This window comes from Lontra canadensis, unplaced genomic scaffold (genome assembly GCF_010015895.1).
Source record: "Lontra canadensis isolate GAN:19392208 unplaced genomic scaffold, GSC_riverotter_1.0 scaffold39, whole genome shotgun sequence".
NCBI lineage: Eukaryota > Metazoa > Chordata > Mammalia > Carnivora > Mustelidae > Lontra > Lontra canadensis.
Window position 1 is genome coordinate 2,892,517 of NW_022631033.1, and position 16,638 is coordinate 2,909,154.

Below are 16,638 nucleotides of genomic sequence, written 5' to 3' on the forward strand. Positions count from 1 at the left end.
CAAAAACTAGTACATTCGAGATGATTCAGGCGATGTCCGGTTTCGCTGGAGCAAAGTCAGAACAGATGAAATGCTACCGCTCAGTTTCCTGGAAGGCGTCCCATAAAAGGATGACCATACTTGATACTTAAAGAAGACTGTGTGTTTTGGGGACTGGTTTTCTTGCTGTTGTCTAAAGAGATAATATATATTCTAAAATAAAATATCCCTGGGAAATTAACCTGCACTTGTAAAGTTTTAAAATGTCACTTTTCATGACAGAACCCAAGAGTAAAGCTTCAGGTATTTTTAATTCAGCAACTAATTCTTCATCACTTTCCATCTGTTCTTTTTGCCTGATGCATAACGAGCTTCCTCAAGGACTCGCCTTTAAAAATACACATCCAGTCAGCATGGATCAAAGACCATGAGCCATAATGGAAGGCAGCTGTTCCTACCACCAACATGGAAACCATGAAGTATTTTACAAGTGGACACCACAGTCTTTATGTTGACATCTTTCTTAGTTGAGTTGTGTAATGATTCAAGCTCTTTGTTCATTTATTTTTTTAATCGAGGATTAGCCACTACTAGAACCGCAGACAAGAATACACTCCTGGGATAATAAAGTTTAAAATCAATATTTTCCACATGTTTTTTGGCAACTCATGAGCCATAAAGGAACCAGTGTTTTACAGAAGACAGAGAGAGAGGTGCGTTAGACATGACCCTTAATGCAACAGAAATGCTAACACTTAAAAAATATTCCTATAAAATGGTTCCCTTTCATTTTATAGACAAATCTTTGAGGTTAGAACAAAGCTAACTATGGATCTATGGTAATTTTAACAGCAAGTGTTTTGATATTACCTCTATCATCTACTTTTGTAATGGGTATGATCCACCCCTATTTTGGGGAGATCCAGTTGTAAGCCCATAAGAATAAATACTGCTGTGACTGTGCTCCTGTAACTGGAAGCAGGAGAAGCACTGTCAGCTGAACTCCCATCCATCTGAGGTGAACCGAGGAGCCATGGACACATTTACAGTAATTATGTGAACACATTTAATTGCATACAATGTGTATAAGAATACACACACACACACACACACACACACACACCTGGAAATGGGCTGCTCACTTACCTGGGTGTGCATGCCATCTAATTGATCTCAGAACCGTGTCTACCTGCTTCCTCACTGACATAAGAATCCCATTTCGGTACGTGGCTAATATATGACTTTTCTCTATCATAAACACTACAGGATAGTCTTCAGCAGTCCACATCTGCTTCAACATACACTTAGACAAAACACTCTGAAAATGGAAATAATGCTCCTCAACCCTCTGCTTCCATGTATATAAGTGTGAGTTCAATTTCCAGGTTAGTGGCTCATCATCTTAGGAAATACATAAATTGATTCATGCAGCATCTATCCATGTGATCGACTCGACTATGACAATTCATCGAGGACGTAGGAGGCTTGTAGACACTCAGAATCAACTACAGTCATTTTTATTTTACTGAGTTGTGATTTTACTCAACTCAATGGCAAGTCCCTCAAAACATGCAAAAGCCTTATTATTATGTACAGCCATAATTGTATCTTGGTCTAATTTTCTGGGCTATGATAATGCTTCTATACAAAGAAAAATATTAACATCATCTCCATTACAAACTGACAATTCAACCACATATTACTTGTAAGCATGGCATTATTCTCTTAATGAATTTGTTAGAAATGTATAAAAACATACAAGACTAGAGTTCAAAACAGTATTAACACCTGGTAAGTGCGTTGTATGATTTTTTCAAAGATTGCACATTAAAGGCTTCTGTAGCATTTATCATCTAGAAATCTCTGTTACCCATTATTTTATGTAGTTCTAGTAAAATAATTGTCTCAATGGATTAAAGTACCTTTACCTCTCTTAAATTTCCTAAAATATCTTCTGCATCAATAGAATACTTGAAAGAGAGAAAGGAAGAGCTGTATGGGGTCATCTACTCTAAATCTCTACAGAAAAAAAATTAAATAATAGTTCAAGTAAATTCAGGACATTATCACAGTGCACTGTTAGCATATCAGTTGCTTAAAAGTTGAAACATTAACAAAAGTAGGTTCATGTTCCAGACTCTTGAGACTCTACCAGGGTGGAATAATTTATTTTCTGTTCGGGGGAGATACAGTTCAACTCAAGAATATATGAAAGCCCTCGTGTAGTAAAAGCGTCATGGTGGTGTTTTTATTACACTCCATAGAGATCACTGGTCGGTTAAAAAAAAAAAAAAATCAAAGAAACTTACCATCAAATACTTCCAGGGTATCAAATTGCTTTTCACTTTGAAATGTGTCCACGAAGATGGTGATGTTGTAGTGTGGTTCCACTTTAATACTCCACGAGCATGTCTGGGAGTTAAAGTAGTTGCCCGGGTAACCAGGACTGAGGATGACTCCAGAGGACTCTGTCCGGACTTCATTTGCAGGGCATTGTGCTAATGAGAAACATGCCGGTAAGAGTCTTCCTTAACAAAGTGAACCCAGTGTCAGTGGGAGAGTCTCTATCTCTGTATTTATAAGCCAATGGTGGTGGAGGGGGAATGACCCTACTGAACTATGACCAGATTTAATACAGGGTAGAAACACAGAAGAACAGCACTAAATGATAACAAGTCACACTTTACTAGCACTCTGTAATTTAAATGAGAATTACATACATATAGAAATGTTGTTGGGACATAGGGTGACTAGACAGATAGATAGATAGATTGATTGATTGATTTCATTTACTATTAAGGAAATGTAGTATCAAAGACATTATGTCACTGACACAACTCTAGGGTAGCCCAATCTGACAAAGCTGAAAAGGAGCCTGGAACCTGAAAGCTTTGTTTATCTGGAAAAGGTCATGAAGCAATGCTGATCTGCCCATTGTGAGTGAAGTGGGAAGTACGGGTACAGGAATGCTTAAAACCATCCTATACCTTCCATCCGTAGTAACCTTCTAGGACGGAATTGCCCACACACCTTATTTTGGGGCAGGTGCTTTGCAGATTTGATCTTAGGGTCCCATGTTTTCTCAACTCAACTAAAAAAACAAGATCTCGCCTTTTCAATGCAATATTACAAAAACGTTGTGCAATTATATACAGTAGTAGAAAAATGCATTTATTTATGCCTTTAATTATACTTGTGATTATATTTACAACAGTAAATTTTAAAAATTTGACTTGATTTCTTGACACTATGATAAGAGATGAGTCAGAAAGTCCTGGGCTGAAAGCCATATCGGGTATCTGGGTTGTAATGATGTGATTTCTAAAGGATGAATTTATCAAAATGAATCACTTATGAGTTTATCATTATGAATGAATCATTAAGATAGTGTGGACACACTGACATACTTTTTTCCCTCCTGCTTTCCTTTTTTACTTTATTCAACTACTTTTAAGGTAATCAAAATAAAACTGATCTGCTAAGGTATGAACATGCAAAAGAAAATCACCAGACTCCTAATTAGTAATTTATCTAATTGATAATTTAATTGTCTTTCAGAAGTAATTTATTTATACAACTATTAAGAAAAAATTATATCATTTATTGATAATGATTCAAATTTAACAGAAATATAGCAAAACAATTTATAAATTTTAAAGTTAAATGATCAGCTTTTCCTTCATGAGAAAGGATTTTCATTACAGGAAATGTATCTTATTTGTTGAATTATCTCCTTTTAATTAATTAAAATTATATTATTAAATTTAATTAATTTCATTTTATTTTAATTAATTAAATTTATATTAGTAATACATAAATTTTGAAATGATTTCCCCAAAAGATGAGTGAAGTTTATGTAATATGTTTTGATTCAAGTAACTGTTAAAAGGAAATTTTTTCCTTTTAAAATTTAAAAAATTTTTTTTAAATTTTTTAAAATTTAAAAATTTTTTAAAAATTTACCTTAGTGTTCTTATTCAGATGTAACTTAAATTTACAAAATGTTTACGCATAAGATCGCTAATGATGAAACATTTCTTAGAACCTTTTTGATAAAGAAGTATTTTAGGTAGATTTTTAAGAATATTTACAATGTTGGGGCACCTGGGTGGCTCAGTGGGTTAAAGCCTCTGCCTTCAGCTCAGGTCATGATCCCAGGGTTCTGGGATCGAGCCCCGCATCAGGCTCTCTGCTTGCCCCTCTCTCTGCGTGCCTCTCTGACTACTTGTGATCTCTTTCTGTCACATAAATAAATAAAATATTAAAAAAAAAGAGTATTTACAATGTTAAATTGGGTAGCCCTTGTGATTGCCTACTTGTGATCTCTGTCTGTCAAATAAAACCAAAACACTCAGACGAAAGCAATTTTGTTTAGAAAATAATTTTTATATACGGTAGGGTGGTGAGGTCACTCAGTGAAATATATTATGCCCTTTCAAAAATGAACACATTGGCATTTTTTAAGAGAACACAGTAGAAGACAACTAGGCTTTCATCCACATGCATATGTATAGGGCCTGGAGCTTTAGAATGTCCACCGACCCGCTTGACTTCACCGTGAGACTATGAGCGTTTCTCAGCCGTGACGTAAGCAGACAGCAGCAAAGCTACTTGTCAGGGTCGTGATCAGAGAGATACACGCAAATCCTTTCCTTCCGTCTGAAGCACTTCACGGGCAGAAGGCATTTCCACATCCGCGAGGCACAGACCACCTCCTGCCTCCTCCTGACTAAAGCTGCTGCAGCCCCAGCACAGTTCGTTCTGTGCTATGATGCCCGAAAACATTTAGCCCAAATCGCGACCTTCTGATTGCATCACCGCCACTATTGTTATTAGGCAACACTGGAAGTTCCGAGCATCTAGAAACTGGAAACCGACTGCCACGTTGCAGAAATCCACCTGCAGAGCCGGAGTCCATGCCAGGCTGGGAAAGGAGTGAGTGGTGATGACTCAGAAGCGGAATCTCAAGCCTATTCTCACTCCCTCCAGTTTCCCCAAAATGCTGCTTCTATTGCTGGGAGAAGAAGGAATGAAAATACAACTGCAAGGATGTGCTTCCTTTTTCTTATTTTTTTCCATTATTTTTTCCAGACGTACGTATTGGTTTAAAATGCACTTGAGTATGTCTCCCTGGGAGTGAACATGGTTTTGATTCATTTGTGTCTCGTGCTCCTTCATATGTGCCTAGACCTTCCTGGGCCTTGCTATGAAGTGTTGCTAGGAGCAGTGCCAAGCGAGGGTGGGAAGTTTCAGAGACCAGAGGCTCTCCCCGGGCCAGGCTGTTCACTCTCTACCAGCCCTCACACTTAGAACACAGCCCTGTGTTTTAGTATAGCAGGGGACCCTGACTACCTCCTGCCCGGGGAAGCATCTGTTGGAGGTTCCCATCAAAGGCACCTCTGAAGGCACGTGCCTCTCTGAGACAGGCACCTGAATGTTGAGTCACTACACCTCCACAAGAAGTTATTCTCTCAGCTTGTTTTTGAAGAAAAAAGAAATGTGAGGCTTAAAACCAAACCATATTATTTGAAGCATCTTTCAGGGCTTCAGCAAAAGTCATGCAATCAAATTAGGATTTACAAACAAAGGAAACTAATTCTTAAAAGCACCTGTAGGTCCCAGAGAATTGTGAAAAGAGAACCCTATAGACCAGTGGCAAAGGTGTCTCTGGGAGCCCTTGATCTGTGTCTTATGGTCATCCTTGAGCTCTCCAAGAAGTGCTCATTATTCGAAGGGCACTGGCTGTCTTTAGCGTTCACTGAAAATACATGTTTCTTAATTAAAAAAAAAAGTGATGATTAGCTCTATAAAAATTCTTAGACCCCAATCCAGGGCACAGAAGCTCCTGTGCAGAGACCCCTCCAGACCCTGCACCGTGTACCTGTTCCTCTGACTCTTCACCTGTCCCTTTCTATAGTGAAGGATACAGATTGGAATTCTTCACAATACTATAATTGCAATGCTAAATCTAAGTAAATATTTCCCTGGTTACATAAGCTCTTCTAGCATAGGATAAAATCCAAAGAGGGGATTATGAGTGATTGTGATCTATAGCAGTTGCGTCAGAAACACAGATGACAAGTTGGCTTTGTGACGGGCCTCCGAAGTGGGAGCAGTCTTTTAGGACTGAGCCCTTAACCTGTGGGGTCAGGCACTGTCTCCAGGCAGGAAGTGTCAGAAATGATTTCAACTGTAGGGCACTCAGCTCGTGTTCGGAGAGACTGGGAGAATAGCTTGGTGGTTCTGGAAAACATTTCAGACCCTCATTCAATGTTTCCTAAATTAAGATGGGCATCCAACAAGGTGTATCTGCATGGGATGCTAATTTTCAAGGAACAATTTGCTCCCACTGTACCCAAGGAACAATCAATCACCCTCAAAGTGGTGATAATTTTCATTTTTTTAGATCTCTTTTAAAGACTTTATTTATTTATTTGATGGAGACAGAAAACAAGCACAAGCAGGGAGCGCTGCAGAGGGAAAGGGAAAGCAGGCTTCCTGCTGAGCAAGGTGGTAAACCTTCACATTTTTAGGGCACATCTTAATGTGATGCGGGACTCAATCCTGGGACCCTGAGATCATGACCTGAGCCGAAGGCAGAGGCTTAACCCACTGAGCCACCCAGGCGCCTCTGGAGACAATTTTCAAAGCAAAACTTAGTAGGACTCATAACTCACACAATTTTCCACCTATAATTTATCACAGGATTACCCACTCCCTCCCCTTGAGACCAACCAAATAATTTTAGAAAGTGCTGGAAGAAAGGTTATCATTAAATGATTATTTGATAAAAGACATCTGAGCCCCTTGTTCTTTTTCTTACAGAATGCATTTAGATAACTCTTGTTTTAATATCTCTTAACTTGTTATAATATCTCTTTTTTTTTTAGGATTTTATTTATTTATTTGGCAGAGAGAGAGAGAGAGCTCAAGCAGGGGGAGCAGCAGGCTAAGGGAGAGAGAATCAGGCTCCCCATGGAGCAGGGAGCCCGATGTGGGGCTTGATCCCAGGACCCTGGGATCAGGACCTGAAGTGAAGGCAGACGCTTAACTGACTGACCACCCAGGTGCCCCTTGTTTTAATATCTCTTAATAACTCTTGTTAAAATATCTTGTTTTAAAGGTATTTACTCCTGAATGGAAACAGTAGAGAACTACATTGTCCTCTGCAGTAACTGCTGGGTGTTCAGTAGGACACGGAAACTCGGTCTGAGCAGAGAGAACGTGTCTTGTTAGCAGAATCCTTCCTGCAACCGTGTGTGAGAGCCAAGAAATTTAGAGAACGATGCTCATGTTGTGCCGATTTACTCGGTTCCTGGACTGTCATGAATTAATTTCATTTAAATAAAAATGAGGTTAATCTTGGGGATAGCCAACATAATAATTTTCCCTCTTTTTGAAGTAGCATATTAAATAAATATGTATGCCTTTCTTCACTCATCAACTAAGACCACCCTTGTTTGAAATCATCTATGCTGAGAAATTTTAGGCTGTTTGTTGGAATTAAGATGTGCCCTAAAAATGTGAAGGTTTACCTCAGGTAATTTCTATGTAAAATGGAAAAGGATGAATATTTTATATCCCCTTGCACCTTGAGGGAAAAAAAAAAAAAAAACACTGTAGGTGGTCGTTGCTGATGTAATATGGTACGGACACACTGATTTGTACCTAAAAAGTAATGACTCAGTCTCCTGACTTAATACCCCGAGCGGTGCCCCAATTTTAAATAAGGCAGGGGTGAGGCAAAGTGCCAGTGACTTCCAGAACCGTGTGGGTCCTCCGAGTGGCTAAAGCATCCCATGGACCAAAAAGGGTGTACTTCTGAGGGGATGGTCTTTGCCCACACCCCCCTGTGCTCCTCGAGGTACAATCTGAAAGCAATATTTCTTAGAATTAGTCTGAGCTGTCATGGTTGTTTAAGACCACGGCATTCCGGATTTTCTTCAGATGCTGAGAATCGCCTCCTTCTCCCCAGGTGGCTAGGATTCCGCCTCACACAGAAGGAGGACGCAGGAAGTGAGCGCACAATCTAGGAGACTCCATTCAAGTGTGGGGGCACGTGCAAAATCAATACTACCACAGTGCAAAGGAAGTTACCTCTTAGTGGGGCTGACAATCCACATTAGAACTCCTGCAATGACCCACTTAATGTTCTCTGCATCTTCACAAAAATCTCACAAATAAGGCCGATCGACCATCCTCCTTACACTCGATGCCCAAGGGATTAATGATTCACCTGCGGTCACTTGTTGGGGGTCTACGCTGAGTCACTGGGTCTTCTCTTCCTAAATTTTGGGGCCTTTTAGGTGCTTATATCATATGATAATGTTCAAATTCCTTGAAACGGGGGTGGTCCCATTCTTTAAATGAATTGAATGTTTATTGTGATTTTGAAGTCACAAACTCAAAACTATTCTAATTTGGAAAGATTTCTGATTGGCCAAATCATGACACTTCTGACTTATATTGAGATATTTTAGTGTACTTATATTTTTTCAAGTGTTTATTGCCCCAATACTACTTGGGAGTAGAGACTTTCAAATAGATTAAAGTGATCTACTTAAGTAATCTCCACACTGTTCTCCAAAGTGGCTGCACCAACTTGCATTCCCACCAACAGTGTAACAGTGTGGAGATTCCTCAAGAAATTAAAAACAGAGCTTCCCTAGAACCCTGCAATTGCACTACTGGGTATTTACCCCAAAGATACAGATGTAGTGAAAAGAAGAGCCATCTGTACCCCAATGTTTATAGCAGCAATGGCCACGGTCGCCAAACTGTGGAAAGAACCAAGATGCCCTTCAGCGGACGAATGGATAAGGAAGATGTGGTCCATATACACTATGGAGTATTATGCCTCCATCAGAAAGGATGAGTACCCAACTTTTGTATTAACATGGAGGGGACTGGAAGAGATTATGCTGAGTGAAATAAGTCAAGCAGAGAGAGTCAATTATCATATGGTTTCACTGATTTGTGGAGCATAAGGAATAACACGGAGGACATGGGGAGATGGAGAGGAGAAGGGAATTGAGGGAAATTGGAAGGGGAGGTGAACCATGAGAGACTACGGACTCTGAAAAACAATCTGAGAGTTTTGAAGGGGCGGGGGTGGGAGGTTGGGGGAACTAGGTGGTGGGTATTAGAGAGGGCACGGATTGCATGGAGCACTGGGTGTGGTGCAAAAACAATGAATACCGTTAACGCTGAAAATGAATTTTTAAAAAAAGTGACGTACTTAAATACTTCAATCAGTTAAATCAATAGATTCAGCCTCAAATCTTGCACTATTGTGTATTTTGTTATTGCATGTGCTCTATGTGTTTTACAGATGTGTGAATGTATGTTATATGTGCACTTTATCGTATGCAACCCACGTGCATTTCAATGCTTATAAATCTTACAGAAAAAATAGTAAGTACTATAATTTTATGGATACTAATGTAGTTAGAGGTAAGTATCGTGATGCCTGTAATTTGCCTTGAAACGCATGAAAAGCAACATTAATGGATGGATAGAAAGATAACAGACACATGACTAAGGATATATAGAGTACATTGATGGTGGAACCTCGGTGGTAGGTATTCAGACCGTTATTTCTAAATTTTTTTTAAGATTTTATTTATTTACTTGACAGACAGACATCACAAGTAGGCAGAGAGGCAGGCAGAGAGAGAGGGGGAAGCAGGTTCCCTGCCGAGCAGAGAGCCTGATGCGGGGCTCGATCCCAGGACCCTGAGATCATGACTTGAGCCGAAGGCAGAGGCTTAACCCACTGAGCCTCCCAGATGTCCCTATTTCTAAATTATTTTAACTTAGCCATATATTTGAAAATCTTCTGGTAAGCTACTGGGGAAGAAAAGACCTCTTATTTGACATGCTTTGATTTGTATTTTACACGTAGCTAAAGGAGAAAGGTAATTAGGTATTTGTTGGCAAGTGATCTGATTTGCAAGGAGATCGTGCCACAGAGATCCAGTTCACAACTCTATGGTAAAGGTGCAGGCCGCCGCGAGCTGTGCATACCTTCACACGTTGGGAGAGCACCTTCAAACTGCAGCTGGGCACTGAGCTTACAGGTCAGGGTGTCTGTCCCAGACAGGGTGTACCCAGGGTGGCACTGGTACTTCACGAAGTCCCCTGCAAGAGCCAACAGAGCACACGTGGGACTAAGTTTCCATGACACACCCTGTGAGTGAGGGCAGGAAAGGTCGAGATGGCCACCTACTGAATGACGTCAGTGAGCAAACCACTTCTAGACCCACATTGGGATTAATTTCTAGTTTGTTTAATCAAAGGGGACTGTTGTCACTTCTTGACTTATAAAAATGCTGTCTTCCCAGATACCAGACAGCGTATGGGGCAAGTTTTGTCACAGACTAATGTGTCTGTGGTCCCGCCCCTTCCCCCACGATTACTATTCAAAAAAAGAAGGCGGATTGGGATTGCTTGGGATTTACAAATGTAGCACAGAATGGCTTCAATGCATCCAGAGAGGGCTAACCTGCGACCTTGGCCTAATTAGCACAATGTTCCCATTAACTGAGCCATTAGGAGGAGAGCAGAAACTGGGTCACGTGGTTTGATCAGCGGTCTGAAACTCAGGGGGAGAACACAGTGTTGTGTTTGTAGTCGAGACAGAGAAATCCTGGGTCACAGTAATTACACCACAGACATATGCCGCAGCGGGTCACCTAATGTGACCTGATGGTTATTTAATGAAACTTGCCATTAATATGGAATGATAAAGCAGAATTTCTAAATATTACCATTAAATACACTCACCAATTACATTCCGGTTTCAATGAAAGGTCAAAGTCATAGTCATCATTGTTTTAGCTACAAATGATTAAGTCTTTCTTCTGCGTGAACATCCTTTCCTAACTAAACGCAAATATCCATTTAAGTCTGTCTCGGAAAACTTTTTTTAAAAGAAAAATACAAGCTAGCAAATGCTGGTGGGCCTGGTGAGGTGAGGATATGCTCAGATGACAGAAGCAAAGTTCAAATAGCTAAAAACACACACCATGGCAGTGGAGGAAGAAAAGCATATTTCTTCGATGTATGAACCCCCTAGCAATGCTTTAGGACATTCTGACAAATACTCACTTACTCACGTGAGTAATTATCGCAGTGAGGGTGAGTGTTAAAGAAGTTGGGCTGAGCTAATGGTGTTGCAACAAAGAACACATTACCTATTTCAAAATCCTCATCCTCCGTAAGCATTTCTGCCTGTGGAACCGAGGGGGGAGGTTGGCATTTCTTGAGCTGAAATGCTAAAGGGTTTATAGAAAAAACAAACAAACAAAAAAAAAAAAAACTGCAATTACATTTGCTGAATAAACAAAATTATTACAAAAAGCATTCTGCTTCCATTGTTTTAATGCCCAGGTACACTGCGAGGTCTATGTTTGTAAATCATCGTTTTAGAACATTCCCAAGCTTACAGGATTATTTCATGCCAGGAATATGTAAAGTCAAAGGGGAAAAGGGTACAGTTTTAAAAATTCGGGCATTTAAATAAAGACAATTTACATAATTTGGGGGATTCTGGAAGGAAATGGTTCACCCATGGCCTGGTGCCAGGTCCACATTTACATTTGCTAAGGTCCCTCTCGGAACCCCACACTGACGACTTCCATGGGTGCAGTCCTCATGAGATATAAGGGATTGATACGCTTTTCTCCAAATTATTGGTTTTCAAAATCACTTAATTCCCTGTTGCCTCATCCGTAACTCTGTGGCATTTGCTACCTTGACTCCTCTGCAGGCAGACACAGGAAATCTAGGAAAGGTACTAAATTGATTTCAAGGGTCTCCATATCTGAGTCTCACCAGAAATATGATTCTCTTGGAATGAGTCCAAGCTTACCACACACCAGATGTGCCATCCACAAACAACATTAAGCAAAAGAGGGTCACAGGGACCTCTGGCACTGAAAGCAAAAAAGTCCCAGAAGGCTGTCGCTTGGCAAGATCAAGGAACTCTAGCTGGAAAGGAGCCATATGTCAACACTACCAGGAGAACCAAATGGAATTCTTTGCCTTAATCGACAAGGTGAGAATGTACTGACCGTGAAAATTGAGGACAAAGAAGCCTCCGTTGGAAAAGTCGCTGTGGAACTTGAGCAGGACCTGGTTGGTAGAGCTGTATGCCGTTTCCAGGGCTGTGTTGCCACTGAAAACTCCCAGCTGAGGTGAGTTCTGGTCAGGCCCATCCCTAGGAAAGAGAGAAGTTTGAGGAGAAAGCTCCTAATCACAGCTGAAACCAACAACCATTTTCTTCCAACATGTGGCTTCCATCCTGGCCCAAGCAGCTTGGTCTGAGCCTGGGCTCCAGGGGATGGAGCTGGTGCTCACACCTGGAGATCTTGGGGCTGACTTTACTCACCCCACTGCAGACCTTTTCAGAGCCCTAACAGAAACACGTTACTGCCTCTAGTGACTATAATACCATGTATCAGCTGCCTTTCAAACGTCCATGTTTGAAAGTCTCAATTCCATGGTGTCTCTTTAACAATGGGTGAAATTTATGGAGATCTTGCTACTGAAGTACAAAGTTGTTAAGACTTCGTTAAAAAGGAAATGACAGTGTGAAGGTCCAGTTTCTTGCCCCAGGATAGCAAAGCAACACTTAATTGTACTTTCTGCTACTCTTGGAGTCAATGTTTAAGTCAATCATTCAGAAATGTTTAGCATCAATAAGGTCACATGGAAGATCTCCATCAGTGCCCAGCCGCCCCCCCCCACCAAGATGAGGTAAACTGCATGATGAGACCGCCAGCCCCTCCCCCTCAGGGAAGGTGACCTTGCCTGAAACAATCCTTTCTCCTGCTAACAATGTTTTGCCCCACCCTCTTCCTGTAAGAATATTCCATTGTATACACCTAACTCCTCAGAGCGCCTCTCTCCTGCCCAACGGAGTGTTAACCTGAGTCAGGAATTGATAAATAAAACCAATTAGATCTTCAAATTTACTCAGTTGAATTTTTGTGTTTTTAACAAACTGAATAAAATACTACCGTCTTGTGGACACAGTGTTTAGAAACAGCAAGTGTTTAATGTCACAAAGTTGACCAGCCTCCTTGGTCTCTTTCTCATTAGGGCTCTGACAATCAACATTGCACTTGGTTGACTATGAGGACCTTTTGCTTCTACCTGCTGAATCTATAGGTTAATCCAGGTGAAACGGCTGGTGGTATAATGTTGTGGTTCTTGTTTTGCCAGGCTTTTGAAAGAGCAGCTTCATAAAACCAATTTAATATTTCAGGTTCCCCATTCCTCCTCACCCCTCAGCCGCTGGTTCTGCAAATCTCTCCTCCCTGCAAGAGTTATTTCTAGAGCCTCAGAAGCCGGTCTCCCTTCTTGCCCTCAGTTGATACACTTCCCACAAAACAAGACTGGGAATTCTGAAGCCAGTGACTCCCCTTCCTAAAACCCTAGTGAATCCTCATCACTCTTAGAACTAAGCCTGGGATCTTTCACGTGATTTATAAGTTCCTATACTCTCTGTCCTGCTTACTTGGACCCCATAAAACACATCCCAGACACCTTCCAATATCCTGAAGTCACCTGTTCCCTCCCTGTACAGGCTTTCCAATATCACAATAACCCATACCATTTACACCAACTTTCTACACCAACTTCCGAGGCACACACACACATGCATACCACATTGCTACCTCCCATAAATCCGTAGTTTTCAGGGAAATATTTTCTGGCAGCACATGCTGCTTTTCAAGCCTGGGTCGAGCTCACCTTGTCACACCCCACTGGTCCTCCCTCCTTCTCCCATCAAAGTATCAGAGGACTTGTCAATCTTTGTGTCCCCTATAACCTCTCACTTCCAAAAGCAAAGGTAGGGTAGTCATTCCCAAGGACATGAAAATGTAGCCAAGGTTCACGTAAGTAATTACCCAAGGCCACATGACTCCTTGGAAAGAGAACCAGAACCCAAATCCCCAGGCCTGAGCTGGCTCAGTGTCACTTCCTGCACATCATATGGAAGGGCAGTCCTGCCGTGTGTACAAAGGATGGCTGGAGGGCTGTGTGTAATTATCTCGTCAATACTTCCAGGAGCACCAAATTCTTATCATGGCAAAGATTCCTAACCAACTTTTCTTTTATAAAAAAAGAAAAATCGCACTTACAAAAAGATGTATAATCCAATTATGTTGGGGTAATCTCTATTCAGAGGAATCCTGAATTAACAAAATGCAAACATGTCACATGACATTTATTCTCCATATCACTTGATTTCCTTGGTAAATATCCTTTCCAATATCTACCTAAAAACTTCACTTCTTAATGTGTAAACTGACATCAAAGCCCCATGTCCGTGGTTGCGAGAAGGGTTTGACACAATCACAGATGAGTTCACACAGAAAGGCTCCCCTACCAGACAGCAATGTAATCATTCACGGCTTCCGTCTGTAGCAATGTGAAGTTGATGTAGACCCCGTGGCCGGGAGGGACGGTGATCAGCCAAATGCAGTCCTTCAGGATTGGGTACTCGTCTGGAAATCCAGGGGAATAAATGGTACCATTCTGAGATGTTACATTATATCCACAAGGAGCTGAAAAGGAAGCAAAGAAAATTAAGCCCCAATACAGTCAACTTTAGAAAGGACACAGTTAAACATTTTTAAGTCTCTAAAATCCCTTTGCCAAAATTTTCCTTATGAGAAATAATGGTGAACTATTTCTCAGTAGCTACTTTGTCAAAGTAATTCCCCTAGAGTCTTAAAACCTTAGAAGAATAATACTTCTAAACTAAGTTATCTAAGTTCCATTTAATATATTCTCCAAACACCCAAAATCCTTTCAGGATAAAGTCATTTCCATGTAATTTAAAAAAAAAAAAAAAAAAAAGCCCTTACTCAGTCACTCAGTTATCTTCTGTGACGGAGCTGACAATCCACTGTGCTATGTGATATGAGGAATTACATGGAAATGATGCATAAATAAATCATGGAAATTGTGTTGTTGTTTTAAGTGAGATTTCTAAAACATATTTAACTGCCTAAAAGGGTGGTATCCAAGTCTATCTGCCTAAATAAAAAAAAAAAATTATCAATTCTTGGCAGATCTATACCTGAAGAAATGAGAGAAAATGATATACGTGGTTTTTTCTTGAAGCTTTTCCTCCTCTCACCAGCTTTCATCTCTTCCAAGACTCACAATCCCTAATCAGCCTATTTTATTTTACTTAATGAATTGTTATTTTCTGTTGCCATGGCAATTATTTTGTTTTATCTAGGGGAAAATGAAGTGACTACATATTAGCAGCATAATCTGAGACACATTACGACACTCAGAGAGCAGTATGATACATCAAATTCACAAATAAAGTAGACTTTTTAATCAACCAAACTCTGATAGAGGGGTCGGAGTGCCTGCCACTAGCATGAATCTTCTGGAGCTTTCGAAGACTTATTATGAAAAGTGTCAAATTTAGGTGGCAAAACTGGTGAAACTACATCGTAAAACAAGAGAAACGAACCTTCAGTAGAAAACAGTGAGCGATGACATGGCACGAGGCGGTACATGGTACGCTGCTGTGTTCATCACACAGAGGCATAGGTATGTCTAAGGGGGTGGGGAATGTTCCAGTGGAAAATGCATTGAATCCGGCCCAAGTTTTGGACAGAGTCATTAGGAGAAGGCGCCGTGGAGAACATTTTAGAAATGTTAAGGCATGAATATTGATAAGTGGGTTTGGAGGCAGGCCCCAAACCTTGAATTGTAAACTAATAAAGCAAAGCACAGGGACAGCTATAATTTGTGAAATGGGGCCATGATCCAGTCTGGGGTCATCAGGATCTAGTCAGTGTCCCCAGAAGATGTCATACTTTGTCTCACCTCCAAACTTCATGCAAATGTTCACTCTGTATGAAAAGTTCAAAGGCTTTCCTCCTACTCTGCTTCCAGGCTGAGCTGGTCCATTTCTTCTCAGCTCAACTCAAATGTCCTTCCACCTTGAAGGCAGCTGGGCTCTGGCCGGCCACGTTTGTTCCCCTGTCATGGGGCTATCTGCTCTCACCACTGTGGGTCAGCGGCTAGAAGTCAGGGACGGTGCTCCTTTACACCCTTACCCACAGTCCACTCCCACGACGCCCCAGGGCCGAGCTCACATCACAATAAACAAGAGACACTAAAGAGCAGATTGGCCAACACCGAGTAAGACAGTCACCGCAAAGTATTTAGGTACCGAGTGCACTGAAGGGAGGGGCCGGCACACCTCCTGGGGACGTGAGGGTCTGCACCTGCTCCTGACCGATAAACTGTAATCTCCAAGCCTTCCCTAGTGCATTTTCACCTTTCAAGGTGAATCTTATACTCGTATAACCATATTAAACATAGGCCCACCCTTCCCAATGGGGAAAAAAACACGACAAAACAAACATAAAGGATAAAGCCTTTCCAAGGGCAAAAGAAACAATACGGTAATTTCCTTGGGACGACACATTTCTGGCTTCTAATGTTCTTTACGTCACTTAATAGCTGTAGGACGTTGAACAAAGATAGCCTTGCCATGATTTATGTGTGGTAGTCAAATCACAGGTCCACCATTTACGTATTTGAGGAGTGTTTGCTGAGAGTGTATCATGGACCAGGCCGTGTGGGGTTAGAGCGGGTGACAGAGCGGAGAAGGTAGTG

General features: G+C 41.0%; 1 protein-coding gene across 1 annotated transcript in view; it reads right to left on the reverse strand.

Moving 5' to 3' along the window:
* Nucleotides 1-16,638, reverse strand: part of CSMD1 (CUB and Sushi multiple domains 1) — a 1,958,110-nt gene that overhangs the window by 132,198 nt on the left and 1,809,274 nt on the right. The window contains exons 43-47 of the mRNA XM_032869815.1: nucleotides 14,378-14,555; nucleotides 12,054-12,199; nucleotides 11,175-11,255; nucleotides 10,006-10,119; nucleotides 2,289-2,477 (exon numbers count right to left, since the gene is read on the reverse strand). Of these exons, the coding sequence (XP_032725706.1) occupies nucleotides 2,289-2,477; nucleotides 10,006-10,119; nucleotides 11,175-11,255; nucleotides 12,054-12,199; nucleotides 14,378-14,555 (708 nt within the window). The remainder of the gene's footprint in view (nucleotides 1-2,288; nucleotides 2,478-10,005; nucleotides 10,120-11,174; nucleotides 11,256-12,053; nucleotides 12,200-14,377; nucleotides 14,556-16,638) is intronic.